The 15,614-nt window shown below is 38.5% G+C and overlaps 1 protein-coding gene across 2 annotated transcripts; it reads right to left on the reverse strand.

The window, feature by feature from the left end:
- Positions 1 to 2,332: 2,332 nt before the first annotated feature.
- Positions 2,333 to 13,929, reverse strand: LOC103698025 (uncharacterized). 2 transcript variants are annotated; one of them, XM_008779978.5, is made up of 14 exons: positions 13,708 to 13,929; positions 13,584 to 13,619; positions 13,388 to 13,486; positions 10,981 to 11,064; positions 10,747 to 10,865; positions 8,361 to 8,462; positions 7,187 to 7,306; positions 7,020 to 7,085; positions 5,961 to 6,027; positions 4,737 to 4,790; positions 4,035 to 4,124; positions 3,039 to 3,071; positions 2,701 to 2,917; positions 2,333 to 2,621 (listed from the first exon to the last, which is right to left on the reverse strand). In XM_008779978.5, exons 1-13 carry the CDS (start codon positions 13,801 to 13,803, stop codon positions 2,801 to 2,803), a joined length of 1,083 nt encoding a protein of 360 aa, XP_008778200.4. In that variant the 5' UTR covers positions 13,804 to 13,929; the 3' UTR covers positions 2,333 to 2,621; positions 2,701 to 2,800. The 2 variants fall into 2 exon arrangements, with proteins under 2 accessions (XP_008778200.4, XP_008778204.4); XM_008779982.5 differs by lacking the exon at positions 7,020 to 7,085.
- Positions 13,930 to 15,614: the final 1,685 nt, after the last annotated feature.

Consider the following 15,614-nt stretch of genomic DNA (forward strand, 5'->3'; position numbering starts at 1 on the left):
CTCCCAATAGTTCACACTATCCATGTTCGTCAGCATGCCACTTTCATTTCCTGAAATTTGTTGCACCATGCCATAGTATCATCTCTAACAGCCAACTTCATCCCTATATATATAATCTGACAGCCAACGATCCAATATTGGCGTCAGTCACAGCAAAAAGAAAGAAAACCAGAAGAAAGAAGCAAGCAGAAGACAAGCCATGAGGAGCTCTTGCTTAATGATCATGGTTCTTCTCGCCATTGCCGTCGTCGATGCTTCCCCAGAGACGACGGTGCATGAGGCCTCAAGCAGGGAACCTGTGCCGGTCAGTCTGAGCAACAGGTTAAGTGGGCTGCTCGCAAGGAGCGGTGGCTTGTGGACTTCAGCCGGCAGAAAGGTGGCGGGAGGTGAGAATAGTGTGCCTGCGGATGAGATGAGGACTGGGGAGATAACCCAAGAAAGTAATCAGATTTTGAACGCCTGCATGACCAAGGAAGCATGCCAGAAGAAGGCGGCAGTTTGCTCCAAGAAATGCAGCAGCTGCAAGAAAGCACGAGAAATGCACTGCTAAACGAAGAAGTTTGGAGTTGTAGTCTTTAGCTTGTTGTCACTTTCTAGTTCTTATGTGACTTGCTTTTGTTTTCTTCCAGATTTCCTGGACTTTCTGTAGTTCACTGCAACAATAAAGGCAGTTCCTGTTAGGGTTTTTGTTTTGTGGAACTTTATGGTATCTCTGAAAAACGAATACGGTTGGTTTCCTTTTTTTTTCTGGGTACATAATATGGTTCCTATCCTCTCTTTTTTTTGGTTTCTTTGAAGAACCTAATAAGTGCTGATCTGAGTTGAGCCATTGGTGGAATTTGGTTCTCTTTGCTTAATGGTGGTGAATCTCATTTTTACTGTGTCTGTCATTATTTTGATATCTTAATCATTATATATCAGCCATGGTCTTGGAATATTTTTGGTCTTTTATAACTTTCCCCACCTTTCCCTGGCGGTTATAAACCAAGATAAACATTTTATCTTAGCATCGATCACCCACAAAGATTACCGAGATATCATCAAATCTTGAGTAGGATTTATATTGTTCTGCATGTGAGCTTTGTCTTTTCCCCTTTCTTCTGACATGTTACATGCCATCTGTTATGCCTTTTTTTTCTACAAAGGGTCGAACGTAGTAACATTTTTTTCCGAACCATTGAAAAGTTTGCAAATTATTCCTGAAATTTTTGGAGTGACTCGATTCAATATTGAACAGTCTAGATTTATAATTAATTAAATAGCAAATGAGCTGCCATTTTGTTCGTTCTTGTTGCCTACTTGTCTTCTCATCCTTTTTTGCCACATAAACCAGTTCATGGCAAGATAAAAAACATCCTTAAGCTTTTTTTACTTTCGTCAAATTTGATTTTTTTCTTTTTTAGCTTTTACCGAATATTTGGTGAACTTTTCCGCGCATCAAATTATCCTGAAATTCTTATGGCATCTTTTGCCCACTGCAACAACCTTGACAACAACCCATCCTAGGGCACCTTGTTAAGAAAGAGTTAATCAAATGTATTAAATGACACCTTATAGCATTTTAGTACACCCTGGCAATGTAATTAACATAAATAATTGTATCTAAGTAATGACTTTATTTTATATATTGCCGTTTAGCATTTTGCATAAATATTTTCTGTTTTAGAATTGCTAAAGTATATCTGTAATATCAGAATGTAGATAAATTGTTTGATTAAAAATATCCAAAGAATTGTTATTTCACTATTATTTGCAGCCAAAAAAGTTATTGAGAAACAAGTTATTGTCATCTTTAGAACATTTAATAGACTAATCGTCCATTAAAATGTCATAACAGCCAATGCTGTCACATAGCCATAACAACATTATATATTTAAAATGGATCTGATACACATCGCAAGCCGGTTTTAATCGTAACCAAATCACAAGCGCAAGCTGATTAACAATGCACCAGGGCAGACCACAGAACTGAAACCTGCTATCGGAATTCAATGCTGCTCTCCAAAATAAGCAGTAAGTATTAGCCTGCTTCCCCCGACCTAATATCCATCTCCCCTCAGCACTGCCTGGCTCTAACAGAATCCACAGATTGGTGGTTCAAAACTAAGCCATAATCTCCTCTACAGAAGTTTTCCAATGGGCTGCTGGCTGTATAGGTGAACGTTTATGACATCATAGAGCTCAAAGATGCAGTGTTGGAAGTGCAGGAACTTCATCATATGTCATTTGAGTCAAAGAGCAGGGACCTTTTCAAAGTTAAGGCATAGATTCAAACAATACAAAAGCCTTAAAATGATATTTCCTTGACATACGTAACTTTTAGGATATGAAATGATGTGAATCATCCAGGGGCAAGATGATGAAAATTTAATGATTTGTTTGCCCTCTTCCTTGAAATGCCAGTCAAAATATCAACAACAGAACATTAGCAGTATTACTATACAACCAGATAAAACAGATGCTTTAGTGGGAGAGAAGTAATAAAGAATTACATCTGTGAGTATTCTTGCTTTCTTGGGCTTTGGCTTTCATATTAACACTTCATAGAATCAGCAATCCAATGTGGAATGTACAACCAAGATCACCGAAACATACGGCAGGATATCTTTTGTGAGAATCTCCTGTTTTGCAGAAAATCAGGAGTGAACTTGAGATAAATGGTTAGAAATAAATAAATCAAGATGTGTTTTAAGAATTTACCAGCAAACCACCACACAGTAGGTTGTCAATGGAACAAAAGAAAAATGGGAATGCTTTCCCTTCGAGATATGAATAATTTAGGTGACAAAGTTTCTTCATATCAGCCTTTTATCCTGGCATAGCCTTCAAAAGGATCAAACCATTCCTTGTCCTTCCTGGCAGCTTGATCCCAGCGTTCCTTAAATTTTTCCAGCTCAGCAGTGGACTGCCTTCTGATCTGTTGAACGATAGCATGAAAAACAGATGACAAATATAAGCATCTTAAATTTGATCATTGTCATAATGAAATTTAATATTCTTTTCTGCTGGAACCATGTTAAATATACTGTTGTTCTTACATGGGCTCTTAAATCCAGGGATTTGCTTGGTGCCTGTAATAAGAGAAAGTAAACTGAAATTACTTTATAATATAAGTTGACATTAGTGTAGCACATGAAATTGCAAAAGTTGATATTGAGTTATGTTCCGGTATGCCAAAAAAGTAGGGTAGAAAACAAAAATAATACAATTTCAAAGTAATGAAACAAAAAAGGGACTGAGAAAGAGTCTCTTATAAACTCAGTATCTTTAACTAAAATTATACCAATTTGCAGAACTTACTCATGAAGTGATGCCTGCTACTGGCTTTAATTAGTTGTTGGTTTTTGCAAGAAGTAAGAATAATGTATCTTGTAAGATGTAACTTAGGAATCTACAAAATCTCAATAAATGTCCTCTAAAAATTAAGGGGATAGTCTATTATATGTGTGTTTTTGCGTACAATGTGTGTGCATTGTTTTCCTTTGCGAATGCTGTGGAGGTAGTCTATTATAAGCGGATGCTATTGCCCCCTTCACTGATTATTGCTACAACTTCTATGATGGCAAACCATGAGAACTTCAATTTGAGCATTTATCATATGCTTACAGAACCTTGCATGTTATTGTCTAGCTATCATCATCTACCATTTCCTGCTGTTGAATTGATGAGTACAAGCAGCCCCTTCTTTCCCTACCTCCAAAGGAATATTTACTCACATCATTCATCGGAGTTCATTCGAGCATCATTGAACAGTAACATAACTCAAAAGCGAACAGCACAAATAAAACAAGTGTCATTAGCACGATAATATTCAGAAAATATATAGAATTTACAATCTTATTATCACATTTTAACAAAATCTACTCAGGAAAAATTGCTTAAACAATTTTTGAACTCTCACGATTTTAAGTAATATCTTCAGGAAAAATAAAACTAACACCTTCCAGATGCAACTTTGCTTTTAAATTTGGGAAGAATTATAAACAAACAAGCAAAGAGGGAAAAAACAGTATCTAGTGATGATGAGGTTGAACCTTATTAACAGATCCTCCTCCCAAGGAAGGTATTCCCTGGTGAACAATGTATTCGACGTCGATCACTCCAACCTTCTTAGTTCGATCACCCTGAAATTCCATGCAGTACTTCGTACATGTTTAAAATGCATTTTGTAGCCTTATATATCTACAACATGATAATTCATAAAAAGCAAAGTGGCGCTAGCAAATAATTTTCCAGAATTGATGTTATAAAGGATGAAGAGTTCTGTTCTTTCACTAAATATTGATTTTGCAGATCGCAAAATAATCTGTTAGATGTAAAATTAGCACCAAAGGAGCAGTTTGGTATTTGCTTGATCTGATGCTCAGGCAAAAAAAAATTATGTGAATGAACTACTAAGCAAAATAAGTAGTAACAGTCTAACAAAATCGCATAAACAAGCATCACATGATAAAAAAATGAGTACAAGGGAATTAAGTAAAACACATGGATATTCAAACATTGAACCAATAGTATCATTTATTTCATCAAATTATGAACTTATAAAATGAACCCTAGTGCAATGAACGGTCAATTATTTTAGAAAATCATATGCTGCTGAAATAAATATAGGTGGATATTCAGACTGTCAAAATGAGATAATATCCTTTGCAATAATAGCAGGGTATTGGATCATTTTCTCAGTTGACATGCAATTTATCAAATGACAATTAGCTTAATCTGTTTATTTTTATCACCTGAGCGCAATATCCAAGCTTCATGTCCAGCCCCCATCCATGAATCAGGTCATTCTGCATAATGTTACAAGATTCCACATTACACAACTTAAGAAGAAAGACTGATGCTTTAAACTATTGAGGAAAAATAACATTGCAATATTGAGAATAAAAAGTATAGACATAATAAAACAAATCTCCGAGCACTCAGCAGTTTGAAACATAATTGTACTAGAAACCAACTTAGAGTTCCATGACCGAAGTTTCTATAACAACAGGATCATTATTGCTTGCCAGAGGAATAGGTCACCACATCCATGAATATGTATGCTAACATATGAACTCCAGAAAAGCATGTTGTAAGATAAATGCATACACTAGACTGTCTGATTTTATCTTTGTCCTGCATATTTCATTGTTTCTAGTTTCAGTGACATGCTCGGATGGGGAAAAGGTCCAGTAGACCTTCTGTGTTCTATCATCTGTTTTTTTTTAAAAAAAAAAAAGATCAGACTATGAAATGATTAGTGATTTACATTCAGTATCTTTTTCCCTGACATTTTCAGTATCCAAAGCACCAATAATAAATGAGTGGTATCACCAACAACACAGTTCAATGCTGAGTATTTGTAACAATAAAGCTAACCTTCCTATATAATGAATAAGAAAATTAGTTTGCTAATTGAGCTGATAACAGAATAAAATGTGGAGATGCAGAGCCCAAATAGCATGCTACCAAGAAGTACGGTAGAAAAGAGCAAGCTTGTAATTTGGCAACACCCAAAATCTTAACTAACTGGCGATAATGCTAGAAAAAAGACAGTTGTGAACTAACTGGCGAACGATAATGCTAGAAAAGACAGTTGTGAACTAAGATATAAAGGTGGACAACACTGAAGACCTTCTGAAATAAATCCCACTTCTCTGAGCATAAAGAACTATTCTAAGTTTCCTTGGAAGATGCCTGTTGACAACTTGGTTCCATGCACAATCCAATGTGAAAACTGGTGACTATGAATAAATAGAAATGGTTCAAACAAGCACTTTCTTTTCAGAATTTGAATTCCAGCTGCTAAATAAGGAAGCTATGTTTTGGAGTAATTAAAACTGCATTTGCATATAATATTCAGGCAACTTATGAAATCAGGGCCTAGTATAAGTATCTACGAACTTCAAATACCGATGACATTTGCACTTAATAAAAATAAAATGCAAACAAAACAATGTAGAGATTTATGGTCACACCTGGATGAGATGCCACACACATTTCCATGCTGCTCGAGAGAACACAGGTGCCATCCCTTCAACCCATCTGGCATCAACCAGTAAATTTGTAAAATTTAAATCTAATGGAAAGATGCAAGAACTTGTGGGCTATCAGCCACTACATTACCTAAAATTTATAAGGAATAATGACAAACTGAGAGGTGCAAAAGATTGCAGACAACAGACCAAAAGCCAAGAGGGATTAAGCAACACTATGTAATTGCATTTTGGTCATAGGTCTGTAATTCTTAAGTCATATGAAGGTGCCACTAGCAGAGTTGGTAAAGTTGCTGGGAGTTGCTACCATCTGCCTAGGTTCGAAAACCTCCTTCACCATAATAAAAGAAGCTGGGGCTCTGCATCTGCCCTAATCAAGTTTTCTAAAATAAGATGAAAATCATACTTATTTGAGGTACAAAACTTTGCTGCTCTAAGGTCACGAGATCATATACTGACAGAAATGAAAAGAAGAGGCAAGAATAGACCAAAGTACATTAAAGATTTTCAGCTTAAGAAACAGTGGAAGAAAAAAAAAATGTGGTTAGATGGATTGGGGATATTGCACTCTTCCAGCAAAAATATAAACATGCAACTACTTGAAATGACAGAATGCTTGGTATTTGATAGCATAGGTCCATGAAAAAGTGATAAGCAATGATTATTTGAAGATATTAAATGGAGCATAGTCCCAGAAAGTTATAGAATAAGCTGGTTAGAATAACAAAAGTCTACAAGGATGGAGGTTATGACAAAAGATAAAGAAAAGTTTGAAGTTTGAACTCTGAAATAAACAAATAGAAAGGCTTGGCAAGTGAGGATCCATGAAGCCTACGTTAGAATAGCATAACCAGATAATCTTTACTAGATGGTTCCATAAGGTCTCCACTAAAAGGTAAAAGGAAAGGGTGACACAATCACTATCACATATTTCTTTGAGGAAGTTAAAAAAGAGACAAATATATGCAAATGTGAAAAAATTCATGAGGCTAACTCAACACATGATGGACAAATCATACAGACCAAAGTAGAAACCTTTACCCGGTGCAAGGAGGTCCTGTGCTTTCATCGGAGCAATTCAAACTTCCACGAAAATCATATACTCGCCTTAAGTAACAAAAGAATAAAGAATGATAACTAAACCAAGAAATGCCGAAATAAAAAGTTCAGTGCCTCAAAATAAATTATTACAATAATGCCTTATCTACCTGTGGACCTTCGCCTTTCTATCTCGGACTGTAATACGGTGGTGTATGTCGGAAGATTGATCAGGATCCAAAGCAGGCTGTGATATTTCCAACCCTTCTGAGGCCATTATCTGTAAATACCTGGACATTCAACCATCAGAAGATATTAATAAGAATATAATGTATAGGATTTTCTGTAGTCAACAAAAATGATTGCCAATATCAACCAAAAAAAACAAAAACTAGTTGTAGCAGGATGTAATTCATTTTGAGAAAGTATTACAAAAACCAAGTTGTTTAATACTCTCATTTTTAGCTAAGAATTATTTTGATCTCTAGATATCATGAAAGCTTGGATGAAAAGGTTGGGCTAGCCAATCAGAAAGAATCTAGAGACCATCTATGAAATGCGGGCAGCAAGTTGGAAGGGTTTGAAGAATGGAATGAATCTACCAAGGTTCGTCGTCTCGAACTGGACCCCGTACTAATGCCACACTAATATAGTGTCGGTACGGTATGAAATTTTTTTGGCATACCTATACCGAACCGGTACGGTACGCCCCGTACCGCCTGATTCGGGCCAGTACCATGGAATCTACTGTTGGGTGCAAGGTTTTAAGTCTTGATGGCAGAGACCTTGTACTTGAACCTTACCCATGCAGATCTGTGCAGTATGTAATGGTATGCCCCCATAACAAAACATGGTACGCTATTGGAGTTGACATTGTACTTAGAACCTTCATTTGGCACATCAACTAAATATAAACAGTTACCGCCTATAGCCCTCCTATCTAGCATGAGAGAAAATAAATGACAAAAAAAATATAGATATACATATAATACAGTGACTAAAATCAGTAGGTTCAATAATCTTAAATGCCAGACTTTCAGACCCTTCCCCAAAGTTATATGTATCATCATTGAGGTACTTCTACTATGTTTGGATGGCAATTCCTCAAAACAGTAATGCCAGCCATATTAGCAGTTAGAGCATGCCTTTGTATTTGACTTCCAATAAACCCCTTATGAAAGGCTGATATGGTAAAAACACTGCAGAAGAGAAAAGGTTGTATTTATGAAGAGCCACTCTGAGAGGTGGTACTAGTATTGAGGGTTGATAAAAGCTCACTTGCATTTTGTTAATCAATCAACCGACCTTAAAAGCTTAAGCTTATAGGGAAAGGGTAAAACACACCTTCCGAGATGAAAATTTTCTACACCTAAATCTTCATCCCATAAAAAGATATAATCGTAGGCAGATACAGCATTTGGATGTAAAAAGCGCTTTGCGAACCACCTGCAACAATTGGCCATTAAATGTAAACATATCAAATAAATTCTGAATAATATTATGTGTATGTGTGTGTTCGCATATTACGTGCATATGCATATCAATGTGTATCTTTGTAAGACTTAGAAAAGCAGGCTTGAGAAAATGCACTAGTTTCATAAAAGCAAGAGGCAAATGTATACACTTAGAAGTAACTTCTAACATGTAGCAAGAAATTATACTACTGGATGCATGTACAAAACCATGATCAAAAACTACATATAAAATCTATATTGAGGCTAATACAAAGATTAGAAGTAAATATATGAGGATGGCACGCTAGACATGAACCTGGTTTGATGACTCCACAAATGATTGGGAAACTATATTACCTCTAATATAAAGAAAAGAATGATTTAAATTGGAACCACCAATGATTTAATTATTGGTGTGAACCAGTCTGTACCAGAAGTACCAATAGGGAAATAGTACCAGCACCCCCTGTACTGGTACCTAGGGCTGGAAGTGGGTCGGGCCGGGCCGGGCCACACCCCTACCCAAGCCCGGCCCGAAATTATCTTCCGGGCTTCGGGCCGGGCCGAGGCCCGAACAATTTTACAGGAAAGTGGCCCGAGCCCGGCCCGGGCCTGTTTGGGCCAGCCCGTTTGGCTTTGAATATCCATCTAATTGTATCTATCTTTGACAAAGTTTACGTTTCTTGTTTACTGAAGATTATATTTTCGCATATTCTTGTCAGATCATGGAGATTGTTGCTCAGCTGGAGGGCACCGTTTTTACTTTGGATCCATCAGAGAAGCAAATAGGTGAGGAAGTAATCACATTGCTTCAGAAGGAAAAACAATTTAATGGTGATTCCAACGATGGCATTGAACTTGAAATTTTCCACCAAGCTGCTTTAAAGCTGGGCATTACATCCTCTAGAGCAGCTCTTACTGAGAGGAGCTCTCAAGAAGCTGATTGAAAGAGACTGTGCTGAGGAAGACAATAGGAAGGAATCCATTGTGGCTTACTTATTGCATCTTATGAGAAAATATTCCAAGCTTTTCAGAAGTGTGACGCCAGATGACACCGACTCTCAACAATCTGCTCCATGTTCACCTACCATCCAAACAGGCTTCTTTGGTTGGGGCTGGCCAACCTGAACCGCTCCTTCGCTGCCCACGAGCTCAACCCCAAGAAGCCCCCCACCTTCGCCACCCGCCAGCAGCAGATCGGGTTCTACCCCCGACGACCCCGCCCCGTCCAGAAGCCCGTCTGGTAGAGCGGGGAGCACTACACGCTCCAGCAATTCGAGACCAAGGCCAAGCAATTCGAGCGCGCCTACCTCAAGAAGGCCAAGAAGACTGCCGCTAGCTTCCTCTCCCCGCTCGAGATCGAGACCCTCTTCTGGAAGGCCTGCGCCGACAAGCCCTTTTCCGTCGAGTACACCAACGACATGCCCGGCTCCGGCTTCGCTTCCCTTGGGGCTGCCCGCCGCTGGCGGGGGTTGGAGGAGGAGGAGGAGGCCGGCAACGTCGGGGAGACCGCGTGGAACATGCGGGGGGTGTCCAGGGCCAAGGGCTCGCTGCTGCGCTTCATGAAGGAGGAGATCCACCGCTCGTCCGCGCCGCCTCTACTGGCCTGCTCTGCAAATCCCTCGGGCTGCAAATCTAAAATCCCTAATGGCAACTCGGCCGCGATTCGGGCTAAGGCATTCGTGATTCGGCAATCGGGTTAAGGCATTCGTGATTCGGGCTAAGGCATTCGTGATTCGGCAGACTGGCCCGCGTCGGGCTGGAAATGGGCTCGGGCTTGGACGGGCCCGGGCCGGGCCAATGAAATACCCGAGCCCGGCCCGAAATAGAAATGGGCTGAATGATTAAGCCCGAGCCCGGCCCAAAAGGCAGTGAGCCGGACCCATAGCCCAGCCCGCAGGCGGCCCGACCCGATGGGCTTCGGGCCGGCCCGAGCCCACTTCCAGCCCTACTGGTACCACACTGACACTTGTCGTACCCTGTTTTTTCGTTGTGCTGGCATACAAAAATATACTTCTTTTCTATGGAGTATTGTCCCATACTTTATATGTACTGGTACCCTTATTTTAAACCTTGGGAACCACAAATGAGATTTAGGTTATGCATAGGTCAAAAATCCCGACAGATGCTTCCAGTTGCATCACGTTTTAACAACTTCAGAAAAAAAGAAGAGAGATATCCCAAAATTTTTAATCGTCTTCAAGAATGTTAAATCTATGATCAATATGTTTCAATAAGAAATACATATGGGCATATAAAGGGGAGAAAAACATTACCACTTTGTTTGGTTATAAGCAAGTATGTGTATTGCCTTGCCGCTCCACTCTAGATCATGCCATCCATCCACATTACCATCATAATGGAAAAGTATAATGGAACAGTTATCTATAAGAAACTGAACTAAAAAATGTTAGTGTATATTAGCAACACATGGATTGAGTTATAAAACAAAACTTTAGCATTCTTTGATTAGGTTATGATAAAAAGGCTGCTAGAATCTATGCATATACCTTACGTACTAAAATATCCACATTCTGCTTTTGTGAAATGCCAACAGCCATTGCCAAGAGTGCAGCATAGTTCCCACTACCATCCTGCAAACAATGGCAAATATTATAGGATGGAATTACCATTTCACCCACAAATTTAACATTTCAACTTATTGACAATCAGTCATTGACTCGTACATTCCATCAGAAGAAATAACATGTGAACTGACTACTCATTTTTCTCTGTTCTGTGATCGTTAAAAGAAGGATTTGAGGAGTTGACAGGAAAAGACGTAATAGGTAAAACTGTTTAGGCTTACTTTTGTCTTCTTTGAATTTAGATCCAACATAAGTAAAGGAAGATGTGAGTGAGGATACAGTGAAAAATTATATAATGACAGTAGCACCGCTATATATATACAGATCAAAAGGCTCAACTATAGAAACCTGATTTCTGAAGTCACAGTCAGGTTGTTGCTACCCTTAGCTAAAAGGTATTACCTAGCAATAGAGGGTGCTCTGGCACAGGGATTTTCTTAGCACAAAGAGGCAAGGGAGGTTATTGGATTGTAAGTAAAAATCCAATGTATTTTTTTACACAAAAAAAAACTTTATAAAATATGCAAAAGTACTTCTATCTTTCAGATATAAGGATTTCCATTTTAATGAAGACATTTAACATGCACTCATAGATTGAAAAATCTTATAGACGATATTGTAGGTATACAAGTCACAAGAATCTACCATATCTTCACCAAAACTACAATATGGGCCGCCGCGGCATTAGACAAATTCACCTTTGAGATGTGGCTCATTGATTTGGTGATCTCCGTCACCACCCTTAAGTCTGTATTGCAATGATCTTGTTGATTTATACATCTCACATCTAATCTACAACAGAAACATTGTTTCCATGGCCAAGGAAATACCTCAAAACTCCACAGAAATGCCTGAAAACACTATTCAATGAAGCTCATGCATAATTCAAAAATTTGCGTAGATCAATTTTCTGATTTCCCTGTAAATGGAAATTAAAATGCTGTACTAAACCAAGTAGTGACCTCTTTTGACATTATTCATTCATTTTCTTAGTGTCTTTGAAGCACTCAAAACTATAGTTCTGAATCTTTTTGGAGCTAACATGCTCGAGACTTATCATGCAAGTGGTCATTCCTATGTAAAATGCATGAAGCCATCAATAAATTAAACACAGCACTAGTTGCCCTTAAAGGAGTTCAGTAGTAAAACACTAGAATACATTGCAACAAGAAAACAGTAAGGGAAACATGATCCTTATAAAAACGAAAGTGTTATTACAACCCACACAAGGCACCAGAAAAGACTGATATGCAGCACCAATTGCAGTAGTATCCAAAAGTCTATTTGAACAAGACCAAATTAATTTTCAGCAAAAAAGAAACAAGACCAAATTAATGATCTTATATGTCACAAAAAAGAAAATGAGAAGAGGCTGATCAGATCATAGAGACATAATCAGAAAGAAAGTCAAGACAGTCCATCATCACAGTCCACCAAATTGATGGCCCATCATAGTTACCTTCTCAGAATAACTTCTCCACATTCCAGAACACAAAAAAAACGATATGAAAATATTCAATTCACAAGCACAGCAATTGGGATATACACCATGGAATTGGATTGCAAAGCAATATTTTAAATGTTCATAAATGGAGATGTTGACTAGCACAGGATTATAGCAAATAACCAGTTGATTCCACTAAATCTTGTCATTATCGTCGTCCTATATGCTGATCTGTTTGCATCAACATAGTTATTGTCCAGTGTTAGATCTGTATTCTTATCTGCTTAAACCAAACATGGGCACTCTTATTCCCAGATTTCTATCCTCTTCGGATTACTAGTTTCAAGATTTGAACAGTTTTAGTACCTATAATCATATCCAATAACGAAATGGTATATTCATATTCTAGCCGGTCAATATATGCTGCATCTATAATGGGCTCCCACCTCCAATACCCAGTTAACTTCCCATTTTACAAACTAAGCAAGATGATACCCAAATCAATCCATATCTACTTTCTCAAAATCCTTGCCGCCTACCCATTTTGCATTGAGAACAAGCTCTGTTTCAACTTTTTTATCATTTATATGCCCTTTCGAAGTGTACCAAGCACACAAGCTCCTCAATGCCCAAATATGCAAGTTTACAGGAAATCCAAAGTCTATAGCCAAAACACCACAACCATTTACTGTTAACTCTATATGTCGCACCAACGGTTAAAAATAAATAAATAAATAAAAGAGATTTTTTTTTTTAAAACCATTAGGAGCACCCTATAACATTATTAGGGCCAAAGGTAAAGAAGAGCACGAGATATATTAATTGTATTCCTAAAAAGATTCCGCAGCATTTATTAAAGAGGAAACTTGGGAACGGAGTAGTTACCTTTCGGCTTGACCTCTCCCAAAGGGGCTTCAATGCCATGTCGGTGGTCGATTCCACTACGCCGCGAGGCAACCCGTCGATCCTGTTCCTCCACTGCCTCTGAAACCAAAAACCACGCCACTAATTCTCTTCCACCAAGCACAAAAGAAAAGAACGCGATACGAAAGACCACCGAACAGAGGCTCCCGCCCGGTACCTTGGTCGACTCGAACGACTGCTGCCCCATGTCCATCTGATCAAGATCCAAAGGTGAGAAAGCCGCGAAAGAGAAGAGATTGAAGGGCGAAGACAGAGGGGAGAATGGAAGGAAAGCGGCGCACCGTGAGGTTCTCGTACTGGATTTTCATGGTCATGGCGACGAAGATGACGAGGGTCATAAGCAGGAAGACGAGCCCGAAGGAAGCTTGCGTCTTCATGGCCGGTGGCGGCGGTGGAGCTAGGGTTCCTGCAAAGGCCGGGGCTCGCTTCCCGCGACAGCGGAGATCGAGAGGAGAGAGAGAGAGAGGAGAAAGGTAGAGACCCCCTCCTCGGTTTCGAGCGGAGAGAACAAAAAAAAAAAAAAAAAAGCGAACCGCGCGCGATATACGTGGGAGAAAGGGTTACCATGCGGGATCCGCTGAATTGTCCCGTGGAAGACCCCACGGACGCAATTGAATATGGGAGCGACACGTGGACTCGCGCCAAATCCCCCTAACGGTCGCTTTCGCCAGCTGCCGGTTCACCGGCATCGATGTGGCGTGAAACAACGAGCCGGCTTGAACCTCGCTTTTATGCAGGCCATATCTGTGCGGACAAAGCAGCGGTTTGGGATCCACTGCCTGGACCAGTGGAAGAAGTTGAGAAAATTTTCTAATGGAAGATTGACACGTGGGCGGGAACCGATGACGTTGCAGCGTTAGTTCACGGTAGCTTGCGGGTCCCATGTCCCTTGGGGTGTATTCGGGACCATCACCGCTGAATTTATTATGGGGCGGTTTCGGTCCTGTGACTTGACCGAGGACACGTGGCGTACAAGGAGCATGAATGTGAGGGTCGAACAGCAAATTTCTCGCGTTAATCAAGGATTCCGTCACGGCCGAGATCCCCAGTGATGTATCAACTTTTGTCGATATATCGAAACTCACGGATGTGATTTAACCGATTGCTCTGCATCTAATATCGATATTGAAATAGATTTCCTAGTCGGTCTTGTACTATCTTAAATTATTTTTTAGGTTATTGATATTTAAATTGATATCTTAAAAAGATGGGAAGTTGATTTCAGTGTTGCAAAATCTGTCGGTATTTTAATATCTCAAATGTTTCTTTTTTTTAATCTAAATTTGTATATAAAACGAGATAAACCAAGGCCAGATCCGTCTTATAATTTTGGTTACCCCCTAAGATGGTTGAGACCTCCATGTTAGATTGGATTACACAGAAATTTTATGCAAAAAATGTTAGACAACTAAATAAGACAATTATTTTTATAGCCCTCTGGTCTTAGTTCAAATGACAATTTTGCTGTACTAACAATGAACTTCATGGATTTCTTGATCAAGCTGCAAACTATAGTAAGTGTACTTGAATGAATTTTGTAAGGATGGATGGTGTATCAAAATGATATATTGTATCATGTTTATATTATATATATTGAATTTATTTGTAGTGTTTGAAAACCATATTTTATAATGCTAGAACATGTGATGCACGTTAAAATCATATATAACATATATTAGACATTTATACTGCATTTCAAAATATCATAATAAAATTAAGCTTGTATATGTTTTTCGATGATAAAGAATAGATTTTTAACTGTTGGATTCTTATAATGGAGAGCGGTAAGGAAGGCTAACTAATGATTATCAAACTTTTAGCAAAAATGCCTAACAGAAGAAATTAGTCTTATCTAGGTTGCTATGCATAACCTATATTTATTTAATATGCCAAGTCCTATTAACCAAGATCTTTATTTTTAAAAGGTTATATCAAACATCTTTTGATTTAGATTATTTTTTTAATATAAAAACTGGAAATGTAATATGATAAAAGTTTTGTGTGAGGTTTAGTTTTGAGATTCTCATTTTTAAACAAATAGTACAAGAACAAAGGATCAATTTATGCATGGTTAGGCTCAAAATAAAATGCCTTAAATTCCTCGATCAAACTAGCCGGTTCTATGTATCCAAGCTTATTATGTAGGGTATAATAAATAGATAAAGTTGGAAAAACACTAGCAATAATG

This window comes from Phoenix dactylifera, chromosome 10 (genome assembly GCF_051530095.1).
Source record: "Phoenix dactylifera cultivar Ajwa chromosome 10, Ajwa_hap1_PhDact_Kaust_v1.1, whole genome shotgun sequence".
In the NCBI taxonomy this organism is placed as follows: domain Eukaryota; kingdom Viridiplantae; phylum Streptophyta; class Magnoliopsida; order Arecales; family Arecaceae; genus Phoenix; species Phoenix dactylifera.